The following is a 26,841-nucleotide window of genomic DNA, read 5'->3' on the forward strand; positions in this document are numbered from 1 at the left end:
GATTCAAACTACAAGAAAGAAGATTCCACCTAAACATTAGGAAGAACTTCCTGACAGTGAGAGCTGTTCGACAGTGGAATTTGCTGCCAAGGAGTGTGGTGGAGTCTCCTTCTTTGGAGGTCTTTAAGCAGATGCTTGACAGCCATCTGTCAGGAATGCTTTGATGGTGTTTCCTGCTTGGCAGGGGGTTGGACTGGATGGCCCTTGTGGTCTCTTCCAACTCTATGATTCCAGAATGTGGTGTATTATTAGGCAGGCTAAGTTAACATCAAGGATGTGCGCAAGAGAGATGCATATATTCTCTTTCAACTTCATTTGTGGTGGCAGAGAGTGAAAAACACCAGGATTCCAAAGTCTCCATTTAAAAAAAAATGACAGGCAGTGAGTTGGTAAGATGTAATTAAACACTTGGCAAAATGGGAAACCGCTGTTTGACATGAATGACTGTACAACCAAGAGGAATTTTTCCTGTTCTTTTCCGCAGCAGCCCTTGCCATATGTAAGTCCCACAGCCTCTTACTGCTTTTATTTATTGAAAACAACATCATTTTTCAGTCCACAACTGAATTGTGGATTACGTGCTTTCATTCTCGTGGAGGCCATTGGCTCATTAATGAGGCCTATTGCCTCAGGAGGGGAACGTGAATACGATGTCTCATGAGGCCCACTCTACTCTTCTGATTCTCTGATAATGGAAGCTGGATATCATAATTCTGAAGGGAGAAAAGAACCAAGACAGAGAGACCTGCAGTGTGGCAGGTCTCATTAGCAATCAGAGCCACATCCCTGGCAGCTGGTTTGCAAGCTCCTATTAGCATACTTGCCCTAAAGGGGCTTTCCTCTCATAGCTGCCAAGTTATCCCTTTTTTTAAGGGAAATTCCCTTATGCTGAATAGGCTTCCTCGTGAGAAAAGGGAAAACTTGGCAGCTATGTTTCCTCTTCTTTGGCAAAGGTGCATTAATGATCATGGGCTTGACAGTAAATCCAAAGGGGTGCACTGCTGTCTACGAAGCTGAGATGGAGACAAAATAACAAAGCCTGTTTGTGATGAACCTTTGGCACCTGGCATGCAGGCAGTAGTTACCTGAACTGCCAAATATTTTGATTAGAATGTGGTTAACTGGAATAAGATGGGCTTTGTGAGGGCCGAAGCTATTATTGAAATAGCATAGCATGTTGCTTTAGGCTCAAGGGCCGTAGGTGAAGCTTCTGGTCAATTGTGGATAAAGCTTCACAAAAACATTGTCTTACCTCAGACAGCATAACTAACTATACACAGGTAAGAAATTAGCAAAGATGTATAGAACTGCCTCAAATGTTTGTTGGAAATGCAAGAAGAAGGCACATTCTACCACATGTGGTGGATGTGCAAGATAATAAAAGCATTCTGGGAAATGATTTACAGTGAGTTGAAAAAAATGTTTAAATTAATTTTTTTGCTAGGTATTCTAGGTACAGAGATTCTGATGGAGCAGAAACGATTACGGTATTCATGTATGTGACGACAGCAGCACAGATACTACTGGCCCAGAGATAGAAAAAAGAAAAAGAAAAAAGGTTCCAACCAGAGATGAATGGCTGATGATAACAGACTACACCGAAATGGCAAAATTGACTGGAAAAATCAGAAACCAGGAAGAGAAGAATTTTAAGAAGGAATAGGAAAAAATTATAATGTATTTAAGAGAACACTGTAAACAACTAAAAACTTTGGCAGGATTTGAGTAATGCTTGTAATGTACGGAAAAACTATGGTAAAATTGGATTTTTTAAAATAAAGAAAATAAGAGAAGCAGTTGGGGGGAAATAGATTGATAATGTTAACCATGGAAGGGCAGGGGGGAGTCGAAGAATTCAGGGATAGCTTTAGGATTAGATAAATTAATGGAGGAGAGGGCTATTGACAGCTGCTAGCTGCAATGGCCATGCCCTGCCACCACAGTTGGAGGCAGCAATCCTGATTTTGGGTTTTCCTATGATAGGAACTTGTCCTCACAGTGGCCAATCAGATTCCTAAGTTATTGGTGTAGGGACTCAAGAGTGGTTTGTGAGAGCCATGCGATCTGAGCTTGGAGCAACCAGGTTGAACCACTTCCCAGGTTGAGTTTCTCCGGGAGACTGAGGAGGGAAGAAAGGGTCATCCAGTCCAACCCCTTGCAATGTCCCCTTTTGTGAGTGGGTCAGAGAGCCCTCAGTGGACATACATTGTTCCTGGCCCCAGAAAACTTTACTGGCACCCTCAGGTGTAACTTGGCTTTGAGCTCCCAGTTTCAAACTTAGGTCCCCCTCTTTCTGCTTTGTAAACGTTCTGTTCCTCCAGTGGAGTTGTCATCCTTCATCAATCAGCCAGAAGGAAATATTGAGGACCAGTAACTTGGTGGGTCTGGTGGGGAGTATAGGAATGTTAGGGATGTGGATTAGGATATATTATTAGATAGATCCTATCCAAGCTTGTGTTAGCAAGCTTCCAATATTAGCAGAGTGACATTCCCCTTTTGTGCGCAGCAAAGCATGTGCGTTAGATTCGCTAGAATCTCTATAACAATATTACACTTTATAGTTCAATATTACACTTCCTGGCAAAGGTCCCCTTTGTCCCTCTTAAAAGAAATACACAACACAGTGTTTATAAAATAAGATACGAGTTTACTTACAGTTTCATCCTGAGTTACAGCATAATCTCAGAAAGGCAGGCTTGCTTAGAAAAGTTACAAGTACATATATATCTAGAGACTACTTAGTAAAGTAAGACTCCATTTGGTCTCACTCTTGGCTGCAGGCCTAGAGTGAGAACCATGTTAACTGGAGATTCTCTGGAGATGTGTTCCCATCGAAGGAGGAAGTAGCTAAGAGAGAGAGTGATTGCAGGCTAGGGCTTTTGTCTAATCCAACTCATTTGCATGTCTGAGGGAACAGGAACTGACCTGTAGTCAGGTGTCCCTCCAGGTGAGTTCCTGTTAGTGGACACTCTAGGAACTGTTGTGACTTGTCTGCCCCAGTGTTCCATCCCACAGGGAGGACACAGCCAGCGGTAAGAAACCCTTTTCCGTGGTGGAAGGAAATACAATGCAAATATCAGAACCCTTTAACAGTGCCAAGGTGTTTCCACTATTTTCTGGAAACCTGTGTCACTTAAAATAGCATTACTTCAACAAGCTATTCCCTTCCCCATGGCCAAGGTACGTCTATAATGCCTACTCGCAAGTAAGCCCCGGAGAGCAAAGGTCCATTTCAGCCTCAAATAATAAACAACCTGTAAGGGTGACTCCCTACAGGGAGCCAGCCCCCATCATCCTGACGTCCACATCTTCAAGTACAGAGAGCACCAGTGGTTCTGAAGCAACCAGAGGGGAGGGAAGAGACTCGGAGGGGGAGAGCTCGGGGGCGGAGAGATGCAGACAGGGGCTCAGGGATGTTGGAGAGCCAGGTCACCGACTGCTCAGGGAGGAAACTGAAAGGGCATCACTCCTTCCGGCGCAAGAAGTAAAGAGAGCGCCGCAACGCAGGTCAAGGGGGCGGCGTTTTGGGGTGCCCCGACTACTTTGCTGCCGTAGGAACTGACGTACGCCATTGCCGGATTCTGATTCGGGATGAGAGGTCATGTTTTAAGCTGTCTCTGCACTGTAAATAATTAGCACAATAAATGTATTTGAAGACAAACGGGACTCAAGCGGAGTTACTCAGAATTATTCAGAACAGTGGCTTGCACGACCCCCACTAAGGGCGACATTAATACATAGAAACAGGAGCTATTAATTGCACATTTATTCAGAATTCAGTTAAAACTGTTTAGTTTCTTTAATTCAGCAAAATTAAGTGTACTTGATTCAGCAATGCCAGCTGTTTAAAGTACGATAGTCATTGACATCTCCAGTGCCCCAATGCCGCCTAGCGTCCCCTAGGCAATCTCCCCCCCCCCCCGCAGAGTAAACAACTATATGGCGATTATAAGACATCTGAAGGTAGCCTTGCATACGGAAGTGTTTTTTGAAAATAATAATAACTTTATTATTTGTTCCCCTCCCATCTGACTGGGTTGTGAAGGGATTATGAGAGTCAGTGCTTTTTTCTGGGGGTACACAAGGGTGCGTAGTGCCAGCACCCTTTTTTTCTAGAAGAAAAGCACTGGTTTAAAGTGTGGTACTTACTGTAACAACTTCATTGCAAGTATGGGCACTTTTTTTTTTAAAGAGCTGTCAAACATCTGATGAGAGCAATATTGGCTATACTTGGTTTAATGCTTACATCATATTTTCTTTTTCTTTTATTTAAAAAATGGCACTGTTATTAGATCCATCAAAGACATGTTGGGAATAATATAAAACAGCCATTTTCAATTAAAGGTTTGATCTGAGAAGCTGTGCACTGTGTGTTCAAGTGATCTGCATGGGCCACATGTGCAAATGAAAGGTGAAGCTTACATTGCTCCAGTTCAGTCTAAGTAACACTGAAAGCTGATTTCAAAACAACAGAGATTAAATCTAGAATTTGGTATTTACTGCACACACTTAAACAAATTTACTTTGATGCAAGTCACCCAAACTTCACATTATTTATTATTATTATTTATTAAATTTGTATACCGCTGTTCAACCAAAGATCACAGGGTGGTTCAGAACATAAAAATGAGAACACAAAATACATAATAAAAACAGATACAAAAACAAAGCAATAACTCCTCTCCATATCCTGGTTTACGTCTTTCAGATTACAGCCTTAGGGCCATTTTACATTACATATGTCAGACAATTCTGCCTTTTTTGTGAATGCTAGAACACTAGAACTGATTCAAGGCTCTGAGTATATTAAAACCAAAGTTTGTTTTAAATATTGCTTTCATAATACAGTGGTACCTCAATTGGTTCCGGAAGTCTGTTCATAAACTGAAGCGAACTTTCCCATTGAAAGTAATGGAAAGTGAATTAATCCGTTCCAGATGGGTCCGCGGCGTTCGTAAACCGAAAATTCATAAAATGAGGTGTTCATAAACCGAGGTTCCACTGTACTGCCCATTATAGCTCAGTCCGAAGAGTATGAGACTCTTAATCTCAGGGTTGTGGATTCGAGTCCCATGTTGGGCAAAAAATTCCTGCATTGCAGGGGGTTGGACTAGTTGACCCTTGAAGTACCTTCCAACTCTACAATTCTATGATTCTATGATCACATTCAATAATAACTAAGATATTTTTCTAAGATAAAGAAAAGCCCACCTCTCAAGTCCCTTAAACATAATTCCATACCGATTCCCACTTTCCCTTAAACTGAAAACTGGGATACGTTGTCGTGGCAACTGTATACACCTGGGGTCTCCGCTCGATACTTTGGTGTGTCGCCTGAGGGTTGATACACCTGGTTGATACAGCAGGTGAAGAGGAGAGTGAACAAAAGGAAAGTGGGTGACGTATATGGGAGAAACGGCCACTGCCTGCCCTCCCAGTTCAGGAGCTGAAACAAAGCAATGGCGAAATCTGCAACCTGGCCACCCTAAGCAAGGTCTCATCTGCTCTGCAATTACAACATAACAAGAGACTGAGAAGCAAGTGCAGGAGGAATCTTTGCAATCCAAACCCAGAAGGGCATAACAATGGAAGACAAATGAAGGACATTTATCTCAAGCAGAAACCATGGAAGCTTCCAGTATTCATTTTTTTATATAATAAACTTACCCTGATATGGAATGAATCTGTTGTTTTCTAGTGGTCTTAATTTCTACATCATTTCTTCATCATATCCTGGAAAACTGGAATCATTCCCTAGTATTTGGTAACTCTTACATCTCCTGCCAACCTAGCTGTTCGAAAGCACCTCAAAGTGCAAGTAGATAAATAGCTCCTGCTCCAGCAGGAAGGTAAACGGCTTTTCCATGTGCTGCTCTGGTTCGCCAGAAGTGGTTTTGTCATGCTGGCCACATGACCTGGAAGCTGTACACCGGCTCCCTCGGCCAATAATGTGAGATGAGCGCCGCAACCCCAGGGTCGGTCATGACTGGACCTAATGGTCAGGGGTCCCTTTACCTTTACATCTCCTATGAAGTTCATTTTGAATAAATCAGTCACCACATCAAAATCAATGAGTAAAAGTCACCTTGAAGTAACTTTACCATTTTAAAAATGAAAGACTCAGGCCCCAGAGGAATGTGGAGAAGGAATACTAAACATCCAAATATTACCTATGGGTCACCTGACACATCACACAAAGAAAGGCAAAACCAGGGGTCAGCAAACTTTTCCAGCCTCAGACCTTGTGGGGGGCCAGACTATATTTTTTTTGGGGGGGGGGGGAAATGAATGAATTCCTATGCCCCACAAATCCCCCAGAGACACATTTTAAATAAAAGGGCACATTCTACTCATGTAAAAACACCAGACAGGTCCCACAAATAACCCAGAGATGCATTTTAAATAAAAGAACACTTTCTACTCATGTAAAAACATGCTGATTCCTGGACCATCCACGGGCTGGATTTAGAAGGCGATTGGGCTGCATCTGGCCCCCGGGCCTTAGTTTGGGGACCCCTGGGCAAAACCATCAAGTGTATACTCAACAGGCTACTGAAACCAATCCTGTGGCTCTGCTGAGTGTATTTGTGCAATTCACATCTGTCACACATTTTCAGATGCATACAATGAATATCTTCAGTGTACGCCTAAATAATGTCATGCAAAGGGGCCCAAAGTCAATAGGAAAACTCTGATTCAAAGACTACCCATTTTATTTTATGAATTCTCTTTAGAGAATAAATATTTCCTAGGACCTCTGCTTATCATTGTTGGTGCTGAACATTTTTACCTTCCACACAATTGCTATGATATTCACACCATCAACAGTACATCAGCAAGACATTCCTTTCCTCCCAAAAACAACTGACAGCAAAAAATAAAGGGAACTAGATTTAAGATGCTGCTATAATCCTGTTCCACCCAGTGTTTGTTCAAGTGAAGCATGAGGATGGATATTTTTCCGCCCTGGAACCATTTCCCACACTTTATCTTACCACAGTTCCTTGGAGTCGCATGATCCAGTCGCTTCCTTTATTAACAAACATCCCTCATCTCACATCTTCCACTTGCTTCTGCCATTACCTCCTGTCCTGTGCTCCTAGTTTCCCATATTTAAAATACAAGTGACTCAAAGGTTCTTAGGCTGGTATACATTGTTTTGTGCTTATTTCCATACTGTGCTGCATCAATAAGTTAATACATGTCTTAAAATCACAAAGACAATTTTTTAAAAGTGTATGGGATTTAAATATAGGCTTCCAATAAAAAGCACTATAAAAACTTTCATTCTTGCTTTGAAGACATCAGAGAAGAATTCCCCCTGGGGTAAGGTTACCAGACGTCCCCATTTCCTGGGGACAGTCCCCGGATTTACAAATCAGTCCCCATAGAAAACCCATTGAAGTTGAAAAGTGTCCCCGGATTCATTGAAAAAAATCTGGTAACCTTACCCTGGGGCTGCACATTCATCAATGTCCAAACAGTGCTAACTAGGAGGGGAGCGAAGGTCAACAGAGCACTAGCAAGTCTTCTGCTGCTCCCAAGCCTGCTCTCTTCTGCCCAAGTCACTGTTCACTGCAGAGAAGAGAGGTTAAGTGGAGGATTTCACCGCCTGCTCATATGGTGGTGGTGGGGTATTACAGTAAGAAGGGAGAGGAGGGTAAGCTGGGTTCACTTGTGGGGACTTAGGTTGGACATGGTAAGTCATAGCCATGGGGTTCATCATTGCTCCTTCTGGGTCTGTGTAGTACGCCATCCCGGGCTGCTGGGCTCCTAAAAGTGGGAGACACAAAAGAGTAATGCCAGGCATTAGTCTGCATTGTCAGGAGTCACAGATGATTTTCAAGGCACCAACAGGCACCAACTTGTTCACTTCAAAGAAATCCCTTTCTTTATCTATAATACATAATACATATGTATTATATGTACACACACACACACACACACACACACACACACACAATGGGTGCACTCGTTTGCTCCACTCTCTAACCCCCTTGACATTCCTCCACAGTAAACCCACAGAGCTTCCCCTCTCTACCCCAATGCAAATACTAAACTCGCTATTCACCTTCCCAGTCCTATACTTGGGGGGCATTGTTGAAACCACCCCACCTTGGATCACTCAAGCCAAAGATGGGGTGGGGAGCTTGTACATCTTTACTCCTGATGCAATTCCTTTCTATCATTTTTCGAATTTAAAGTCATAATAATAATAATAATAATTTATTATTTATACCCCGCCCATCTGGCTGGGTTTCCCCAGCCACTCTGGGCGGCTTCCAAGCGAATATTAAAAACAGTACAGCATCATCCAGCAATGTGGATGTTTTGGGGCTACTTAATAATTTCTATTCATTCTAATCGTTACATAGGAACAGTCCAGTACTTGCTGTTCTGTTCCATATTTCCTGCCACAGGAAGCGGCAGACACAGGGAAAGAGGAAAACCAGTAGGAGATAATTATAAAGTATAATGTGGTTTTAAGTGATCACTTGGCCAAACACATACGGCTGACTTCCTGGTTTTCAGCATTCAGCAATGGCTATAGAATAAGTTACTCACTGATCTGCCTAGATAAATGCTTGCATGCTAAGAGCCTGATTATATTTTCCTCAGATCAATCACAACAGTAGTCTGTGGCCAATAATTATTGTCTCACATAGCAGTACTAGTAGCAGGATGCAATTTCTGACCTGCTGCAGGGGGGTTAGGTGGCCGGGTATACGACACGTTGTATGTTGTTTCATCAACCAGCGGTGGAGGATACATCCGCCTTCGGATAAAAAAACCCGCCCCACAACAGAACAAAACTCCCATCATCAGAAGGAACCTGAGCAAAGGGGAAGGAGAGAAGGAACAAATTTAACCAGAGTTTGCACAATTTGTAAAAACACTGAAGATTTACTCAGTAGCTAATTGCAGATCCAAGTTTTTTATTTATTATTACTTATTATTATTTCTTCTTCTTCTTCCTTACCCACCCCTCATCCTAAAGTCTCAGGGTAGATTATGGCAATGAAAACACAGCATTAAAAACAAACTAAATCAACTTACAATCACAGAAATAAGGTGGGTTCTAAAAATATGCCTCATGTGACAAAGGTCAGGGTAAAGAGGGGTGTCTTTGGCATTCACTGAAAATGGTGTAGTGAAGTTGATAGGTGCACCTCTGTGGGGAGGGGAGTTCCACAACCTAGGGACTACCACAGAGAAGGCCCTCCCACAACTTATTAGGGTGGCAGAACTATAAAGAGGTCCCTCTCTGCCAAGCTTGACACCCAATAGGGTCTGTAGGGAAGCAAGCAGTCTTTCAGGTATCTACGTAGGGCTTTAAACACTGATGTGAGCACCCTGAATTGGGCCCAGAAATATTTTGTGGCCAACAGAAGGCTTTTTTTTCAAGGCTACCTGAAGAATAGGGAGTGATTTTTTGGGAGGGGAGAGAAAAAGGTATCTCGCCATGATCACCCATGATGATCATCAACATCAAAAACACCCCTAGATCACATAGGTCTGAAAGAAACCTTAGATTACCTACTTTAGGTAATAGGTGGTGTGGAGGAAAATATTTATTTCCTGCCTAGCTGTGACTGCCTTCCCTACTGGCAAAAACATCCCTGTGCACGATATGTTCAAATAATAAATCTGTCTATTCATTCTACAATACTTTTCCTTATCAAGTATTATTATTATTAGTAGTAGCAGCAGCAGTAGTTAGTTAGTTTATACCTTGGTTTTCCCCCTGACAGGGACACAAGGCAGCTTATAGATAAAAGTAATTGCTGTGGGTCTCCAGCAGAGACACCCACCACACTTGCCCTGAACCTCAGTTCCCAGGATTCTCAAGGGGAACCCCATTGTTGTTACATTCAAATTAAAACTGATATAAATTTGTAGTGTAGATATAGCCTCAGAGCAGGGGTCAGCAAACTTTTTCAGCAGGGGGCCGGTCCACTGTCCCTCAAACCTTGTGAGGGGCCGGACTATATTTTGAAGAAAAAAAGAACGAATTCCTATGTCTCACAAATAACCCAGAGATGCATTTTAAATAAAAGGACACATTCTACTAATGTAAAAACACGCTGATTCCCGGACCGTCCGCGGGCCGGATTGAGAAGGCGATTGGGCTGGATCCGGCCCCCAGGCCTTAGTTTGCCTACCCGTGCCTAAGAGAATTCAATTTAGCAGATGCAAGCCTAAACTTATCCATAGTTATCACTGCCTTACCAAAAATACCATAGTCGCTGGATAGACAAAGTCCTTATGCAGCATCTTGAACCACAGCAATCTTCATAGGAGCGGCATCTGCATAAGAATAAAAAGCAGAGGACATTTGGAGATTGCAAAGCAAAGATGCAGCCTGGCAGAATACGACAGGAAAGGAAAACCTTAGTGGGCTAAGATTCTGTCAACCCTCATGGCTTTAGCTGTCAACACATTAGCTGAAGAACAGATGTGGAAGATCCAACAATTCAAATGCAGAGAGATCTAAGAATGTCATTTGTGACATTATACATCTGGAGGCTGTACCGTAGCTGTACCGTGTTGCTATGGTTGCACAAGACACAGCTGGGATGCTCCCTTGGGACTCGATAGCAATGCTAATTTGTGCCTGTAAAGAAGCCAACATTGCTAATGACGCTACAATTGTAGTCACGAATACAGAGAAGTCCTCAGCTCTGGATGCAACTGATTTTCATTTCAATCATATTCATGGTGTTTCACTTGAGATGGTCCAGGAGATAAAAAGAGATACACGCACAGCTTCGAATTAATTTCCTATAGTTTCTAAAACAGGAGGTAACTCTGGGGTGGTTCTCACACACGATTGCAACATCAAGCAGATTCTTGTATGTGTGAATACAGGTCAACCAAAAGAAAAATGAAAAGGTATAGACTCTGAAAGGTGGAAAACACCAGAAACAACAACTAATGGAAATAATTACAAAATCAGATCAATGTTAATAATATGCAAAAAGTCAGTTGTATATTGTGATGTATTTTAACAGACTGTACTATAAATGACTATACTAGCTAGTCACAAAATGTCTGCATGAAAATCCTTATTTAATTTGATATACTGCCAAAGAGCAAATAAAACTGGAAATCCACAAAATTTAAAGATGGCTGAACTCAGTCATGGCTGACAGATCACTGGACCCATTTTCACAAAGGAGTCAAAGTAAAAAGCAACTTCAATGCTGGTTGTTTAACATATCCTGCCTTTTAACAGGATTGAAGGCAGCTAGGAAATGTCCATGAATCAAATACAGTCCAAGAAGAGATTAACATAAGCAACACTTTCTTTGGAGGGAAATCAAAGAAACAGGAAAGAAAACAAGGTGAGTGAAAAGGAAAGCTGTGCAGCACTGAAGTGGTGTCATCCTAAGGACTCAGGAGAAAAACAAAATAATGCTGAGCTGGAAAAGAAATCCAAAAGTTGTATCTGAAATAAAATATTTATTTGAATTAGTACTTTATTTTTCCACATTTTTATCCTACCATTCTACTACAATGTTCAAGAGCAACTTTAGTAGTGAGTTCAAATGTATTTTAATTTGTGGGAAGAGAGTGCTAAGAATTAAGGTCTGACCTATTGTTATGAAGTGTTTTGCAAAACCAATTTACATCACTTAAAGTCCGGTGCAGAGGCCTGCTTCACATTGTAAGCCTATATGGTGCAAAAGAAGCATGTTTAGAAAGACATGTATCATACAGGTACACAAATTTGAAAGCCAACCTTGGCTCCATCTCCTTGCCATGAGCAAATTCTTCATTGTAAACGCTGGTGCGCTGCCACACAATTCGTGGAACGGCATTAAGACTTTCTAGTCCTACAAATAATTGGAATGGATGGAGAACTACGAATGTTTCAGCAATGTTTAAACCATATTATTGTGTGAGCATTGCAGGGATATTTTTCCGGAAAATACACAAACAAATGCACACAAAGATCTGGTTCTGTATGCAAGTATAATCAGGCAATGGTCAATCCAGAAGTTTAGTATTTTCTTTCAACCACAGGAACCCCTTCTGTTCCTGATGTGAACTCTGAAGCCTTAGGATACAATGCCACACCACACTGGATCCCAGCCTGTTCATAAGGTGCCAGTTCAAGCCCCAGAGTCCCTGACATTGGCTAGTTTAAAAAGCATCTGTTCATGGAATACAGAGTTCTCAGAAAGCAACACAAAGAAACCTGCAGATACTATTCGAGTATGAACATAAATAAAATAAGACAAGGCCAATAAAAAGATGTATTAGGACTACAGAGGCTTGGGATGTCCCCCTCTTCCACATGTACTTGCAGGGGGGGAAAACATGTTAAGAACACCTCTTTTCTCTTTGTAACAGTAATAGGTTTTGAACAATGAGCAAGTATACAATGTGTTTAATGAGTTGGAGAATATCAGATCTCAATATGTCACTGGTTAGACATAACAGAAGCACAAAAGCGAGAGGAAAATCTTCATTATGACAGCTCATTCCCCAATGTTTATAGATTAGATGCTAACACAACAGAACAAGACCAGATCGCCTCTTGAAAGTGTTCCCAAGGTCCTGGAGGCCCTAACAGCGTTTGGCAGCCTGGCTGGTTTGTACATCAATAAAGAAAATACCAAAATGATAATTAAAAATCTGGGGAAGTAGGCAAAATAAAATTTGGAAAAGATTTATGGATTTAAAGCAGAAAATGAAGTCAAATATTTGGGAGTTTGGCTGGTGTCTATAAATTTGAACTTATTTCAAGATAATTATAGTAAAATAATACTGAATTATGGAACAGGATGAAGCTTTTGCTTCCTGGAAGAATATTGGCAATCAAAATGAATATTGTACCAAATATGATCTTTTTGTTTCAAGCGATACCTGTGATAAATGGTATTGATTGCTTCCAGCAATGGAGAAAGGATATAACTGACTTCATCTGGCAAGGGAAAAAGTCCCAGATTAAATATAAAATTCTAATTGATGCAAAGAGTAGAGGAGGGTTTGCTCTTCCAGATTTGAAAATGTATTATGAGGCGGCGTGTTTTTGCTGGGTGGAGCAGAAAAACCCAACTATTTTGGATCTGGAAGGATTTGACCTAGTTTATGGATGGCATGCTTACTTACAATACATCGCCCAGGCCAATTTAGTGCAAAAGGCAGCCTGTGCAGATGTTGTTTTCTCGTTTTCTGTGGGAAGCTATGTGGTTACATTTTGGGTTGGGAGGAAACATATGTATGGCAGAATCCTAATAAATTCAAAAGTTGGTTGTTCCGATTGGGTAATCAGCAAGAATAAAAACTTCACTCCAAATAAGTACTGTATTTAACTATTCAATCTCTTTAAGCCAGGTATGAAACTTGGGCACAGGAGGACTGAATAATAAAAACTACTACTATTATTATTATTATTATTTATATCCCGCCTATCTGGCTGGGTTTCCCCGGCCACTCTGGGCGGCTTCCAACAAATAACAAAATACATTAAAATATCGCAGATTAAAAACTTCTCTAAACAGGGCTGCCTTTAGGTGTTTTCTAAATGTCAGGTAGTTGTTTATCTCCTTGACCTCCGATGGGAGGGCGTTCCACAGGGCGGGCGCCACTACCGAGAAGCCCCTCTGCCTGGTTCCCTGTAGCTTTGCTTCTCGCAGTGAGGGAACCGCCAGAAGGCCCTCAGTGCTGGATCTCAGTGGGGGTGGAGACACTCCTTCAGGTACACTGGACCGAGGCCATTTAGGGCTTTAAAGGTCAGCACCAACACTTTGAATTGTGCTCGGAAACGTACTGGGAGCCAATGTAGGTCTCTTAGGACCGGTGTTATGTGGTCTCGGCGGCCGCTCCCAGTCACCAGTCTAGCCGCTGCATTCTGGATTAATTGCAGTTTCCGGGTCACTTTCAAAGGTAGCCGCATACTCTGCTGAGTATGGTGCCGGAGAACATCCCAGAAAACAGAAAAAAATATTCTCCTATGTGCATGTGTGGCAGCAAGACTTCTCATTTCACAGAATTATCTTATATGATTTGTTATCGCTTGTTATTGTTTCTATGTTTTTCTTTTTCTGCTCTTGTTTTTTTCTAAGTTTTTTTGTAATATTTTAAAAAGAAACTAAATAAAAATTTAAACTATTTTTAAAAAGAAAAAGAAAAAAAAGAAAACACCAGGCAGGCCCCACAAACAACCCGGGGATGCATTTTAAATAAAAGGGCACATTCTACTCATGTAAAAACACGCTGATTCCCAGACCTTTCACGGGCCGGACTGAGAAGGCGATTGGGCTGGATCTGGCCCCCAGGCCTTAGTTTGCCTACCCACGGCTTAAATCTATCTCCCAACATTGTAAACACACAGACACACACTTCCACAGATGAACACAAAGAGAAAAGGAGGATCACTTACATATAATATGTAGGATACACCCCTTCAAAGTACCAGCACTGCTTTTTGGCCTCTGAATACTGAAAAGAAAGGGAAAAGAGGACATTGTTCATCATGTAAAAGCAGAATCTGTGAGTTATACACAGCATTTAACAACTATATCTACTAGAAGTCTTAACAGAAAGTATGCCTTCAGTTCACAAATGAATATATTTAGGATAACTAGGAGCAAAGTGAGAACCAAGGCTAATGCCAGAGTCTGGGCCCTTGCAGGGGAAGACTGGTTGGTGCTTCATCCCTCCTAGACATGCTGACTCAACCTTGCAAATCCTCACACACACACACACCTCAAGGTTCTTCCAGTTGCAAAAGGTGATTCTCAGGAAGGGGGAAGTCCAAAATTACTTGGGGGATCTCTGCAAGGAAGAATATGTGGCTGGGAAAGGCCCACTAACTCTCTGCTGCAAGTGCTTTCCTGCTCCTGTTGTTAGAAGCAGTCTTAGGAGGAGTTGTATCCTGGAAGGATATTGACAAGTGTAATCAATAAATAAGAGAAAAACATGGTTCCAACTGTTGCAGAGGAGAGGGAATTACAGCAGAGGCAGCTTGATTGCCTATTTGACAATCTGCTTCTGTCAAAATAGCCTGTTCTATTAGACCTATTTAAATAACAGTGATTAAAAGCACTGCTCTATGCTATTACATAGCATATAGTGAATACATTTTTGACCTAAAGCAATGGGGCTATGATTGAGCATATTGCCTTTCTCACTCTTCCAGAAAGAAAATGTATTCATATGTACCAAGCTAAGCTTAAAAAAATTGTGAATAGGTAATATCTAAGGCAATCAGCAGATATGCAAAAATGAATAAAAGTGGGAAGAAACACAGTTTGCTTCAGCTTCAGTTTAAGGGAAACATGTCTGCTGTAAACAAAGACAACTCACAATTCACTTTTAAGTGGCTAGAGGGCCTATAAGGGACCGTTGCACTCCCATTGTTGTCTCTCCTAGAATGGACCACCAGGCTGTGCCTTCACACACAACTGATGCAACAGCTGACTTGCACACACAAAAATTGTGTCAATGGCTGCTTCCCACCCAATCAAGTCTATTTCTTCTGGGTCAGCACAGGGACTTGGAAATGACGAGATAGCAAAGCAATCAGGACCCTGGACAGCAGCACAGAGCACAATGAAATATGGCCAGCCTTGGCTGACTGCTTGTTTTGAAAGGTCTGAGAGATGTAGTCCAACAACATCTGAAAATATACAGGATTCCTACCCCCAACCTACAAGAAATCAGTATTCCCTCAGTCTCACTGTCCATCTCCAACAAAAGGATTATAATTCTGACATCTCACAGAATGTTAGGATTACTAATCTAGCATATGTTAAGCACCAAAAGCACATATAAATGCTGTGTATTATTATTTACATATTAAATAGACAATCCTGATGATGTTCAAATTGCTTAACTTTGCAACCACTAGTGGCTACCACTAGATCTGATACTCATTGCCTATGTGATTTGTTAGGGATTAGGGCCTAATTCACTTATGCATAAAGCTTTGTAATCAATTCATGAAGATTCATTTCACCTGTTCATGCTTTTGGTAAAACTGACCATGTGAACCAGCTGTGAGGATATTTGGCCACATTAATTCCCTCACTTGGTTCATTGCAACAATGCTGCTGCTGTGTGCTTATGGTAGTCAACTCATGCAATCTATCGGCCATGTAAATATTAAATATAGACAGAAGAAGAGTAAAAATATTGAATGAGATAAGCCCAAGTTCTGATCACATCAAATAGCTCTAATAAAATGTGAACTTGGTATTGTAAAGAGTACTAGACATTCAGTTTTGGTGACTGCAATCTGGTTTGAGGAGACATCTGGTGTGTAGCTTATATATCTGAGTTTTTCGAACATTGGTATAGACAATGATGCAGCAAATTCCTCCACTTTATTTACTAAAATAAAGCTAAAGATATATATTTAAGAACTACCAATAATATACTTTAACTGAATAGTTCAGGTATACCAGATAGCTACAAAAGATCACAGAAAGCAGGGGCTACATATTCATACCACTTGTGATACATTCCATACCAAGAGCAGAACCATCAAAGCTTCAAAGTTTTGGGTCTGGCACAAAAGAACCACTACTAAAAAATATGAGAATTTAGTGATGAGTTTATATGGAGTCAGGACTGACGTTCTCTCCCCTGCTCCTTTCCCAAGGTTACCACAGACATTCAAAAAGCTCAACTAGTTTTAATTAAACCAATTAAAGTTTACAAACACAATTAATAGATTAATCAACTAAAACTGGCATGTAACTTTGAGGAACCCCACACAGCTGACTGGGTTCTGGCATCTGGCAATCAAGTTACCAACATACACCAAGCTCCAACCTACAGCTCAGATTAATTTTCAGATATTCAGCAGATGTCGAAAAAATTAATCTGATTACTATGGATCATTTCTGAGGTAGACTTGGGTGGTTCCTTTTCGAAAGAAAAACAATATAGGCGGGTTCCATTCCCAGTCCCCGAGTGTTCTAGCAGAGTGCGTATAAGTGTGCCCAACCCTGTTCCACCCTCTTCCAGGTCCAAAAGGACCCACACATTAGTGACCAGAGGTCAACTGGACATGCCTAAAATGGTCACTGCCTGTACTTGTAAAGCAGGCATTCCCAAACTGCGTCCCTCCAGATGTTTTGGCCTACAACTCCCATGATCCCTAGCTAACAGTACCAGTGGTCGGGGAAGATGGGAATTGTAGTCCAAAACATCTGGAGGGCCAATGTTTGGAGGTGCCTGTTGTAAAGTAACTAAATTTACAATATCAGAATTCAGTTCATGTAAACACGCACACAATTTAGCTGATATGCTTGCCTAAAGATCACATATATTTTTTCCCTTCAACACCACAAGAACAAGCATGGACCGTCCTTCAGCATTTCATCCAAGTCCTCAAGGATTACCCTTTATAGTACACAAAGGAGAAACCAAAAGGATAAAGAAAACTGCCCTCAAATACACGGATATGTCTCTTGATATTCTCTCTGATTCTCTGACCTTTTGCAGTAGAACAACCGAGCTGAAAGCATCAGCTGAAAAGCCACAAGACACTGAGTGCTAGCTGTGGTGTCACAATCCCCAAAAGGTTAAGTGGGGTGGCAGTCGAAAGATTTATTTGATATTTCTTAAGGAATCCCCTTCATGGATCAATGCCTTGTCGTGGCGAAGGGGCTTGAATAACTCAGAGAAGCTATGAGCTATGCCATGCAGGGCCACCCAAGTTGGACAGGTCATAGTGGAGAGTTTTGACTAAACGTGATCCACCTGGAGAAGGAACTGGCAAGCCACTCCAGTATCCCTGCCAAGAAAACTCCATGGACAAAGACAACAGGCATATAAAAGTTATGACGCTGGAAGATGAGCCCCTCAGGTCGGAAGGCGTCCAACATGCTACTGAGGAAGAGCGGAGGACAAGTACAAGTAGATTCAGAGCTGATGAAGCGGCTGGGCCAAAGCCGAAAGGACACTCAGTTGCGGATATGCCTGGAAGCGAAAGGAAAGTCCGATGCTGTAAAGAAAAATATTGCATAGGAACCTGGAATGTAAGAACCATGAGTGGAGGTAAGCTGGATGTGGTCAAAAATGAGATGACAAGAATAAATATCGACATCCTGGGCATCAGTGAACTAAAATGGAAGGGAATGGGCGAATTCAGTTCGGGTGACTATCATATCTACTACTGTGGGCAAGAATCCTGTAGCAGAAATGGAGTGGCCCTCATAGTCAACAAAAGAGTGGCAAAAGCTGTAATGGGATGCAATCTCAAAAATGACAGAATGATCTCGATACGAATCCAAGGCAGACCTTTTAACATCACAGTAATCCAAGTTTATGCACCAACTACCGGTGCTGAAGAAAGTGAAATTGACCAATTCTATGAAGACCTACAACAACTTCTAGAAATGACACCAAAGAAGGATGTTCTTCTCATTACAGGGGATTGGAATGCTAAAGTAGGGAATCAAGAGATAAAAGGAACAACTGGCAAGTTTGGCCTTGGAGTTCAAAATGAAGCAGGGCAAAGGCTAATAGAGTTCTGTCAAGAGAACAAGCTGGTCATCACAAACACTCTCTTCCAACAACACAAGAGACGACTCTACACATGGATATCACCAAATGGGCAGCATCGAAATCAGATTGATTATATTCTCTGCAGCCAAAGATGGAGAAGCTCTATACAGTCAGCAAAAACAAGACCTGGAGCTGACTGTAACTCAGATCATCAGCTTCTTATAGCAAAATTCCAGCTTAAACTGAAGAAAGTAGGAAAAACCACTGGGCCAGTAAGATACAATCTGAATCAAATCCCTTATGAATACACAGTGGAAGTGAGGAACAGGTTTAAGGATTTAGATTTGGTGGACAGAGTGCCTGAAGAACTATGGATGGAGGCTCGTAACATTATACAGGAGGCAGCAACGAAAACCATCCCAAGGAAAAGGAAATGCAAGAAAGCAAAATGGCTATCCAACGAGGCCTTACAAATAGCGGAGGAGAGGAGGCAAGCAAAATGCAAGGGAGATAGGGAAAGATACAGGAAACTGAATGCAGATTTCCAAAAAACAGCAAGGAGAGACAAGAGGGTCTTCTTAAATGAGCAATGCAAAGAAATAGAGGAAAACAATAGAATGGGGAAAACCAGAGATCTGTTCAAGAAAATTGGAGATATGAAAGGAACATTTCGTACAAAGATTACCATAATCAAGGACAAAAGTGGTAAGGACCTAACAGAAGCAGAAGACATCAAGAAGAGGTGGCAAGAATACACAGAGGAATTATACCAGAAAGATATGGAGGTCTCATACACCCCAGGTAGTGTGGTTGCTGACCTTGAGCCAGACATCTTGGAGAGTGAAGTCAAATGGGCCTTAGAAAGCATTGCTAATAACAAGGCCAGTGGAAGTGATGATATTCCAGCTGAACTATTTAAAATTTTAAAAGATGATGCTGTTAAGGTGCTACACCCAATATGCCAGCAAGTTTGGAAAACTCAGCAATGGCCAGAGGATTGGAGAAGATCAGTCTACATCCCAATTCCAAAGAAGGGCAGTGCCAAAGAATGCTCCAACTACCGCACAATTGCGCTCATTTCACACGCTAGCAAGGTTATGCTTAAAATTCTACAAGGCAGGCTTAGGCAGTATGTGGACCGAGAACTCCCAGAAGTGCAAGCTGGATTTCGAAAGGGCAGAGGAACCAGAGACCAAATAGCAAACATGCGCTGGATTATGGAGAAAGCTAGAGAGTTCCAGAAAAACGTCTACTTCTGCTTCATTGACTATGCAAAAGCCTTTGACTGTGTCGACCACAGCAAACTATGGCAAGTTCTTAAAGAAATGGGAGTGCCTGATCACCTCATCTGTCTCCTGAGAAATCTCTATGTGGGACAAGAAGCTACAGTTAGAACTGGATATGGAACAACTGATTGGTTCAAAATTGGGAAAGGAGTACGACAAGGTTGTATATTGTCTCCCTGCTTATTTAACTTATATGCAGAATTCATCATGCGAAAGGCTGGACTAGATGAATCCCAAGCCGGAATTAAGATTGCCGGAAGAAATATCAACAACCTCAGATATGCAGATGACACAACCTTGATGGCAGAAAGCGAGGAGGAATTAAAGAACCTTTTAATGAGGGTGAAAGAGGAGAGCGCAAAATATGGTCTGAAGCTCAACATCAAAAAAACCAAGATCATGGCCACTGGTCCCATCACCTCCTGGCAAATAGAAGGGGAAGAAATGGAGGCAGTGAGAGATTTTACTTTCTTGGGCTCCTTGATCACTGCAGATGGTGACAGCAGTCACGAAATTAAAAGACGCCTGCTTCTTGGGAGAAAAGCAATGACAAACCTAGACAGCATCTTAAAAAGCAGAGACATCACTTTGCCGACAAAGGTCCGTATAGTTAAAGCTATGGTTTTCCCAGTAGTGATGTATGGAAGTGAGAGCTGGACCATAAAGAAGGCTGATCGCCGAAGAATTGATGCTTTTGAATTATGGTGCTGGAGGAGACTCTTGAGAGTCCCATGGACTGCAAGAAGATCAAACCTATCCATTCTTAAGGAAATCAGCCCTGAGTGCTCCCTAGAAGGACAGATCGTGAAGCTGAGGCTCCAATACTTTGGCCACCTCATGAGAAGAGAAGAATCCTTGGAAAAGACCCTGATGTTGGGAAAGATTGAGGGCACTAGGAGAAGGGGACGACAGAGGACAAGATGGTTGGACAGTGTTCTCGAAGCTACGAACATGAGTTTGACCAAACTGCGGGAGGCAGTGCAAGACAGGAGTGCCTGGCGTGCTATGGTCCATGGGGTCACGAAGAGTCGGACACGACTAAACGACTAAACAACAACAAGGAATCGGAAAAGCCTGAGTAGAGGACCATTCATGTTCTATTTGTGTTCTCGCTCTCTCTCCCCCCACCTTCCATGGGAGACAGGGGGGAAACCCTGATGTGATTGTGTGTAGTATCTTCCCCCCCCTTTTGCTCTTAGCACTGTTCTTTGCTCCCCAGCATTAGCCATACTTGTTGCAACAGGGTCCTTCCCCTCACGCAGGAGAGCAAGGAAGGAACCCAGAACAAAAGAGAACCTCCACTTTTATCAGTTTTCCCATCACCAAGAAACACCCCCAAAATACATCATTCCTACATCACAGCTACGTAATCAATATCTCACAAAAAGGGACCGTTCAAGGTAGAAATCTGAGCACCTTTGACACCTCTCCTAGTCCTCCTCTCACCCCTCCCAGGTGTGAATTCCTAAACACAAAGAGAAAGACTTTGGGCCCAAGACTTTGGCCATAATATTCAAATAGAACAATGGGAGAAAATGTGCGCAGATAATATGAAGTTCACAGCATGTTACAGTCTGCAGGAGAATAACATGAAAATGTTCTATAGGTGGCATCTCACCCCACAAAAATTAGCAAAAATGTATGGAGGACCGAGCCCCCAATGCTGGCGTTGCAAAAAAGATACTGGATCATATTACCATATGTGGTGGAATTGCCAGGAGATTAGAAGATATTGGAGTAACATACACGAAGAAATTAAAAAGTTATTTAAACAACCAATAAAAAAAAAGGCCGGAAATGTTTTTGTTAAATATACTACCACCAGAAATCCAAAAAGAAACAAAATCTTTGCTGCTTTATGCAATGACCGCGGCCAGGGTATTAGTGGCAAGGAAGTGGAAGAGTGAGAACCTACCCACTGTAATGGAGTGGCAAACGCTCATGCTAGAATACGTACAGCTGGCAAAACTTACTGACTCAATCAGGGGATCATTAACACAAAAAGTATCTAAAGAATGGAGTGTTTACAAAAAATATCTAAAAAATTACTATCCTAATAATTCCATATTAGCAGATATAGAATAACGTCTGAAAAACAGAAAAGTGAGATCAGGAGAAATCAGGAAAAGAAAGGAAGAAATTCATAATGCAGGAGCATAAAGAATTTGCTATTGTATAATAAGAAGGACGGGAAGTATCTAAGAGGGAAGAACTAGGATGAAATATAAGGATGGTATACTATTCACATTGCGAAGAAGAATTTATGTTGAATTGTGTATTTTGTTTTTCACATATTTTCTGTATATGATTTAATGAGAGGAAAGTTTATGTTGTGTTTATGACATATATATGTTATGTATGCAATATTTTAAATAATAAAGTATTATTTTTTTAAAAAAGAGAAATTAACAGTTTCCTAAAAGTTTATCACTATCTTTTGTTTGGAGGAGTCTTCCATTGTGAATGAGATGGCTAGTAGTCTGGCACCATTGATGGGGAAATGTCCAGTTGGCAGAGACTCCGGCTTACAGGATTATGGCTCCCAAGTTGATAGTCATGTGGAAATGTGTGTGTGATTCTGGTCAGAGAGAGTCAAAATGGTGTCAGTCAGGCCTGTCTTCCTGTGCTGTTTCAGACATTTGCCTGTACATTCATGTACATGTTTATGAACGTGTGTGTGTGTGTGTGTGTGTGTGTGTGTGTGTGTGTGTAACCTTTAAATTCTTACAACAAATTGCTCTAGGGCTAGCTAGCATAGGCTCTCACCCAGGGGGACAAAATATAAACCACATAATTGTTTTTGATAGGATTCCTTGCATCAATTCAAAAGAAGGGATTTAAAGTTAAAACTATCTTGGGCACCCTAGTTGGGGCCTTTCCAGGGCACAAACCCAGTTGCTTGTGGTTCTGCCAACTACTTGGAGCTTCAGAGATTAAAACCAGAGTTTTGAATGATGCTGCCTTGAATGCTGCAGAAAGCCTACACAGATGCTGGAGCACTGATGCTCTGTGTTCCCCTAGAAACTCATCCCTGATCAAGAGGCAGGAAGTTTCCTTCTGCAAGAGTGCATATTGCAACAGTCAAGTCCTGAAGGCAAAACACAAACAATACATCTTCCTAGTTCTCAGCCTATCCCCTTTCAATGTTCTTGCCATTAGACTAAATGCTCTCCATTCCTCCACTTGCAGTTGTTTAATGTGCTTATTATTCCACCCACAAAGCTAAGACCAAGGAACATTTGTTCTAACACAGCAGCATCCACAGCATGGAGCACTGTGCTGCCCATGAGACCTTTAAACTACGGTAGTTCCAAGGCTCTCAATAGGTTACTGTAAATGCAGGACAATGAGCAAAGAAATGAAACAGAGAGACAGGGATTAGACCACATTCAGCATCTTGTGAATAAAGCATGCTTCTTATCAGCACAGCTGATGAGTCTGTCATGCATTTTCCATTAAAGACTTGAATACAGTCTGTATCCCATGTTCATATGACAGTGAAGGAGGCTTGCATGTGACAAGCCTTTATCATTCCACATTGCAAACTCACCCACCCCATTTTAAAGCAATGTAGTAATCCACATTTTAAACTAGTTAATGCAGCCAGATTCTGGAATGGGGTCTCTAACTTCACTCCTGGAAACACACTACAGAAAGTTCAGAATTTAATGGGAGCCACAACTCGAATAGAGTTTGTAGCTAAAACCTGCTTTGAGTACAATAGCTTGGCATCCATACACACATTGAACAGAGGACAATACTTCCAGGTAAGAGGGCATGACTTCCAGGCTTCCTGGGATTAGTCTAGAACATAGTTGCCAAGTCTCCTGTATTCCCCGGGAAACCCCCGTTTTTCCAGCTGTCCCCAGCCGAAAAAACAGATTTTTTTTTGTTTTTCCCCCAGTTTATTCTGGCGCGGTGGCCATTTTGGAACTGGTCAGAGCATGCTCAGAAGCAACTTTTGATGCTGCTTTGCCCAGTTCCAAAATGGCTGCAGCGTGACTTCTGGTGCAGCGGCCATTTTGGAACAGGGCAGAGCAGCATCAAAAGTAGCTTCTGAGCATGCTCCGCCCAGTTCCAAAATGGCGGCAACGCTACTTCCGGTCTGCTACTTCCGGTCCAGTCCCTTATTTCTTAGGCTGGAACTTGGCAGCTATGGTCTAGAAATTGTAGAGCCACTCATGGGTTCTACTCTTAAGGTAGTCTATTCCCAAGACATTTAGGGATTTTAAGGTTAAGACCAAAATTTGGACTAAGAAAAAAATGAGGAGACAGTGTAGTTTTAAAATTGGTGAGGTGCATTCTATACGTCCTGGCCCAGTTAGTAATCTAGCTGCTATATTTTGTACTAACTTTAGTTTACGAACTACTTTCAAGGGGCACTGTAGCCCAGTGGCATCTTATTTGTTAATTTAAATGATGGATATACTGCCTTTCAGCAGAGCTTCCAGACAGTTTGTAAAGATGTGGTAGAGCACACACGTTGCATGCAAAAAGTTCCTGGCCTCAATCCCTAAAATTCACAGGCAGTACTAGGAAGTACAATACTGAACTAGCTGGACTATATTTTGGGACCCAGCATAAAGCACTGTTCTATGTTTACATACAATGCAAACTAAAATTACTAACTAAGAAATGCATACACACTATGTACTCCAAAACCATATTTCCACATCTAGAGATCTCTTGCTTGTTGGGAACCAATCTTGTTGCCTAGGACTAGACTAAAACCAAAGAGAACATCTATATTACAGACATAAACATGTTTTAATATTCATTCCATCTATATTAACTACATGTTGGGCTAGAGGATAGGGTAGATCTCTAACCAAACATTTTATTACTGTCTTAACCCAAATAGACCATTTTCTATAGGATTTGAGCAAAAAGGCCCACCCAAATATTCTCCACCCTACTTGCAGATGGTGAAAGTAGGAAGGAAATTTGGCAACAATATCTCATGAAGTGGCCAGACCTGTGTAAAAAAAATGGTAAATCACAAGCAACAAAGTTATGTTTTGGTCTATCATCTTGATTCAAAATGGCGCCAAGTGTTCAATAAGCAATGAAGTTTGTTGTCCACCTTGGGAATCCTTATGTCAAGTTTCATGACAATATCTTAACAGGCACGATTCAAAATGGTGACTGATGTCCAAACATCAATGAAGAACGCCCCCCAAAAAAAACTTTATGCCAAGTTTGGTGCCAATACCTTGAGAGGCATCCAAACGTATAGAGAACAAAAAAGAAAAAAGAAAAAAAGGACAGACAGAAAAATCACGTTCCAAAATATATAGAAGCATGAATTGTGGGGGAACTCAGGAGCAATTGTAACAGTTTTTCTTAAAGGCTCTGTAATGCATAAAAACATTACAAAATGGAAAAATTAGTGAGATTTCTATTCAACTAATATCAGGAGTGGGGGTGGGGTGGGGAAATATGCAAGGTCTGACCCACATTTCAATGGGAAAGGCTTCCCAACACATGCAACACTTGGGTGTGTCTCAAAGCAGAATCTGTGCCCACCTCAAGCTGTAAAATATAGCTTCTATTATATCAATTTCATTGCTGCTATGGGGAAAATGCATATTTGACAACATAATTACAGCTATCACTCTAATTGCTATGTACTGCATTTACAAAGATTCACAGGCAAGAGGATAAGACCCACCATCTATTTTATTTGCATTGCATCAAGAACCAGTTTTAATAAATTTTAGTGCTAGGGAAAGCCTGTGGACTCGATGCAGATGTAAAACCAGGTATAGACAAGAAACCAGGAGTATCCTACATGTTCATGCTCTATTAATTCCCATTATGTGAATGCACCTGTGACTTTTGGTTCCGACAATGGTCTTGGTTAGCTTCAAACCAGAGTTTGTCACCTTGGCTAGAAGCAAGTTTAGCTAGCAAAATTTTCTCCAGGTGCAACACTGCTTAGTTATCTCTTCATTAACACAGAAACATCTTTATGATTGGTTTATCTTATCTTAATAAGCTTTATGTGCTTAAATATAAACCATTTTCTATAGATAGAACATATCAAAGATCAGGAGTGAAATGGTCCAGCTTAAATACCTAATACTGTAAATCTGAACATGTTCATGTTTTTATTTATTATTTTTTAATACTGCTTATTTATTACTTTAATAAAACATAAATATCTACATGGTTTACATTTTGGTTCAGAGGGCATTATTTTCATTAGGACCACGGCAGATGGGGAGGGAAGATTTAACTTTACCACCCCAGTCACAATTGTAATGAAAATTGCCCTTTGCTGCAATTGCTATTTTTTAAAAATGTTCCCATTGTTGCCAACTATGACATGAGGAGGGGCTAGTTTAGCAGAATTGTTGCTAAGAGGTAAGGATTAAATCTCACCTCCTTGATGTCAATGAATTAGTTGAAATGATCAAGGAAAAATTCCCTCCCTGGAAAGACCATTCCACAAACCGGGAGCCACTACAGAAAAGGCCTGTTCTCATGTTTCTACCTGCCAGACCTCTCCTTAAGCTGGCATACAAAGAAGGACCTTAGATGTTGATTGCAGGATCTGAGTTGGTTCATATTGCAGTCCTGAGCCATTTAACATGTTGTTATTATGCATTTATATCTTGCCTTTCTCCCAAACTGGTGATAATATATTCCATCTGGCCTTAGATCTAGATTTTGATCTTGCTTAATGGTTTCAATATTTATTGCATTTAACCTTTTAGATAGAATGCATCAATGAACGATTCTTGTGTGCCTGCATTTTGTAACCTTCATGCCTTCCTCCTATACTGTGTATTTCTGTGCAAACATTGCATACCAGCCTTCTTGCCTTATCTGACCCTGGAGGGGCAAGTGATGCTTTGCTAAAAGTTATTTGTTGGATGAGCATCTGGGTGACAACTAGCCTTTCTCCTTGAAGCTATCTGAGGCCTAGAAAGAGGAGATGGGAGACCCTCTTCCATTCTCAATGAAGGTCTGGTTGCCAAGGCAACTAGGTTAAAGTGTAATAGTTGAGACCAAATGGCTTGGGGCACCCCAATGTAAATGTGGGAAGTTGATATCAGTATGGAGCCATGCATGTATACATCCT

At 41.4% G+C, this 26,841-nt stretch overlaps 1 protein-coding gene across 1 annotated transcript in view; it reads right to left on the reverse strand.

The window, feature by feature from the left end:
* Positions 1-2,626: 2,626 nt before the first annotated feature.
* The window catches only part of VOPP1 (VOPP1 WW domain binding protein), a 39,455-nt gene continuing 15,240 nt past the window's right edge, over positions 2,627-26,841 (reverse strand). The window contains exons 2-5 of the mRNA XM_035101372.2: positions 14,393-14,451; positions 10,231-10,308; positions 8,697-8,833; positions 2,627-7,773 (exon numbers count right to left, since the gene is read on the reverse strand). Coding sequence (XP_034957263.1) covers positions 7,592-7,773; positions 8,697-8,833; positions 10,231-10,308; positions 14,393-14,451 — 456 coding nt within the window. The 3' untranslated portion in view covers positions 2,627-7,591. The remainder of the gene's footprint in view (positions 7,774-8,696; positions 8,834-10,230; positions 10,309-14,392; positions 14,452-26,841) is intronic.

Source organism: Zootoca vivipara, chromosome 12 (assembly GCF_963506605.1).
Source record: "Zootoca vivipara chromosome 12, rZooViv1.1, whole genome shotgun sequence".
In the NCBI taxonomy this organism is placed as follows: domain Eukaryota; kingdom Metazoa; phylum Chordata; class Lepidosauria; order Squamata; family Lacertidae; genus Zootoca; species Zootoca vivipara.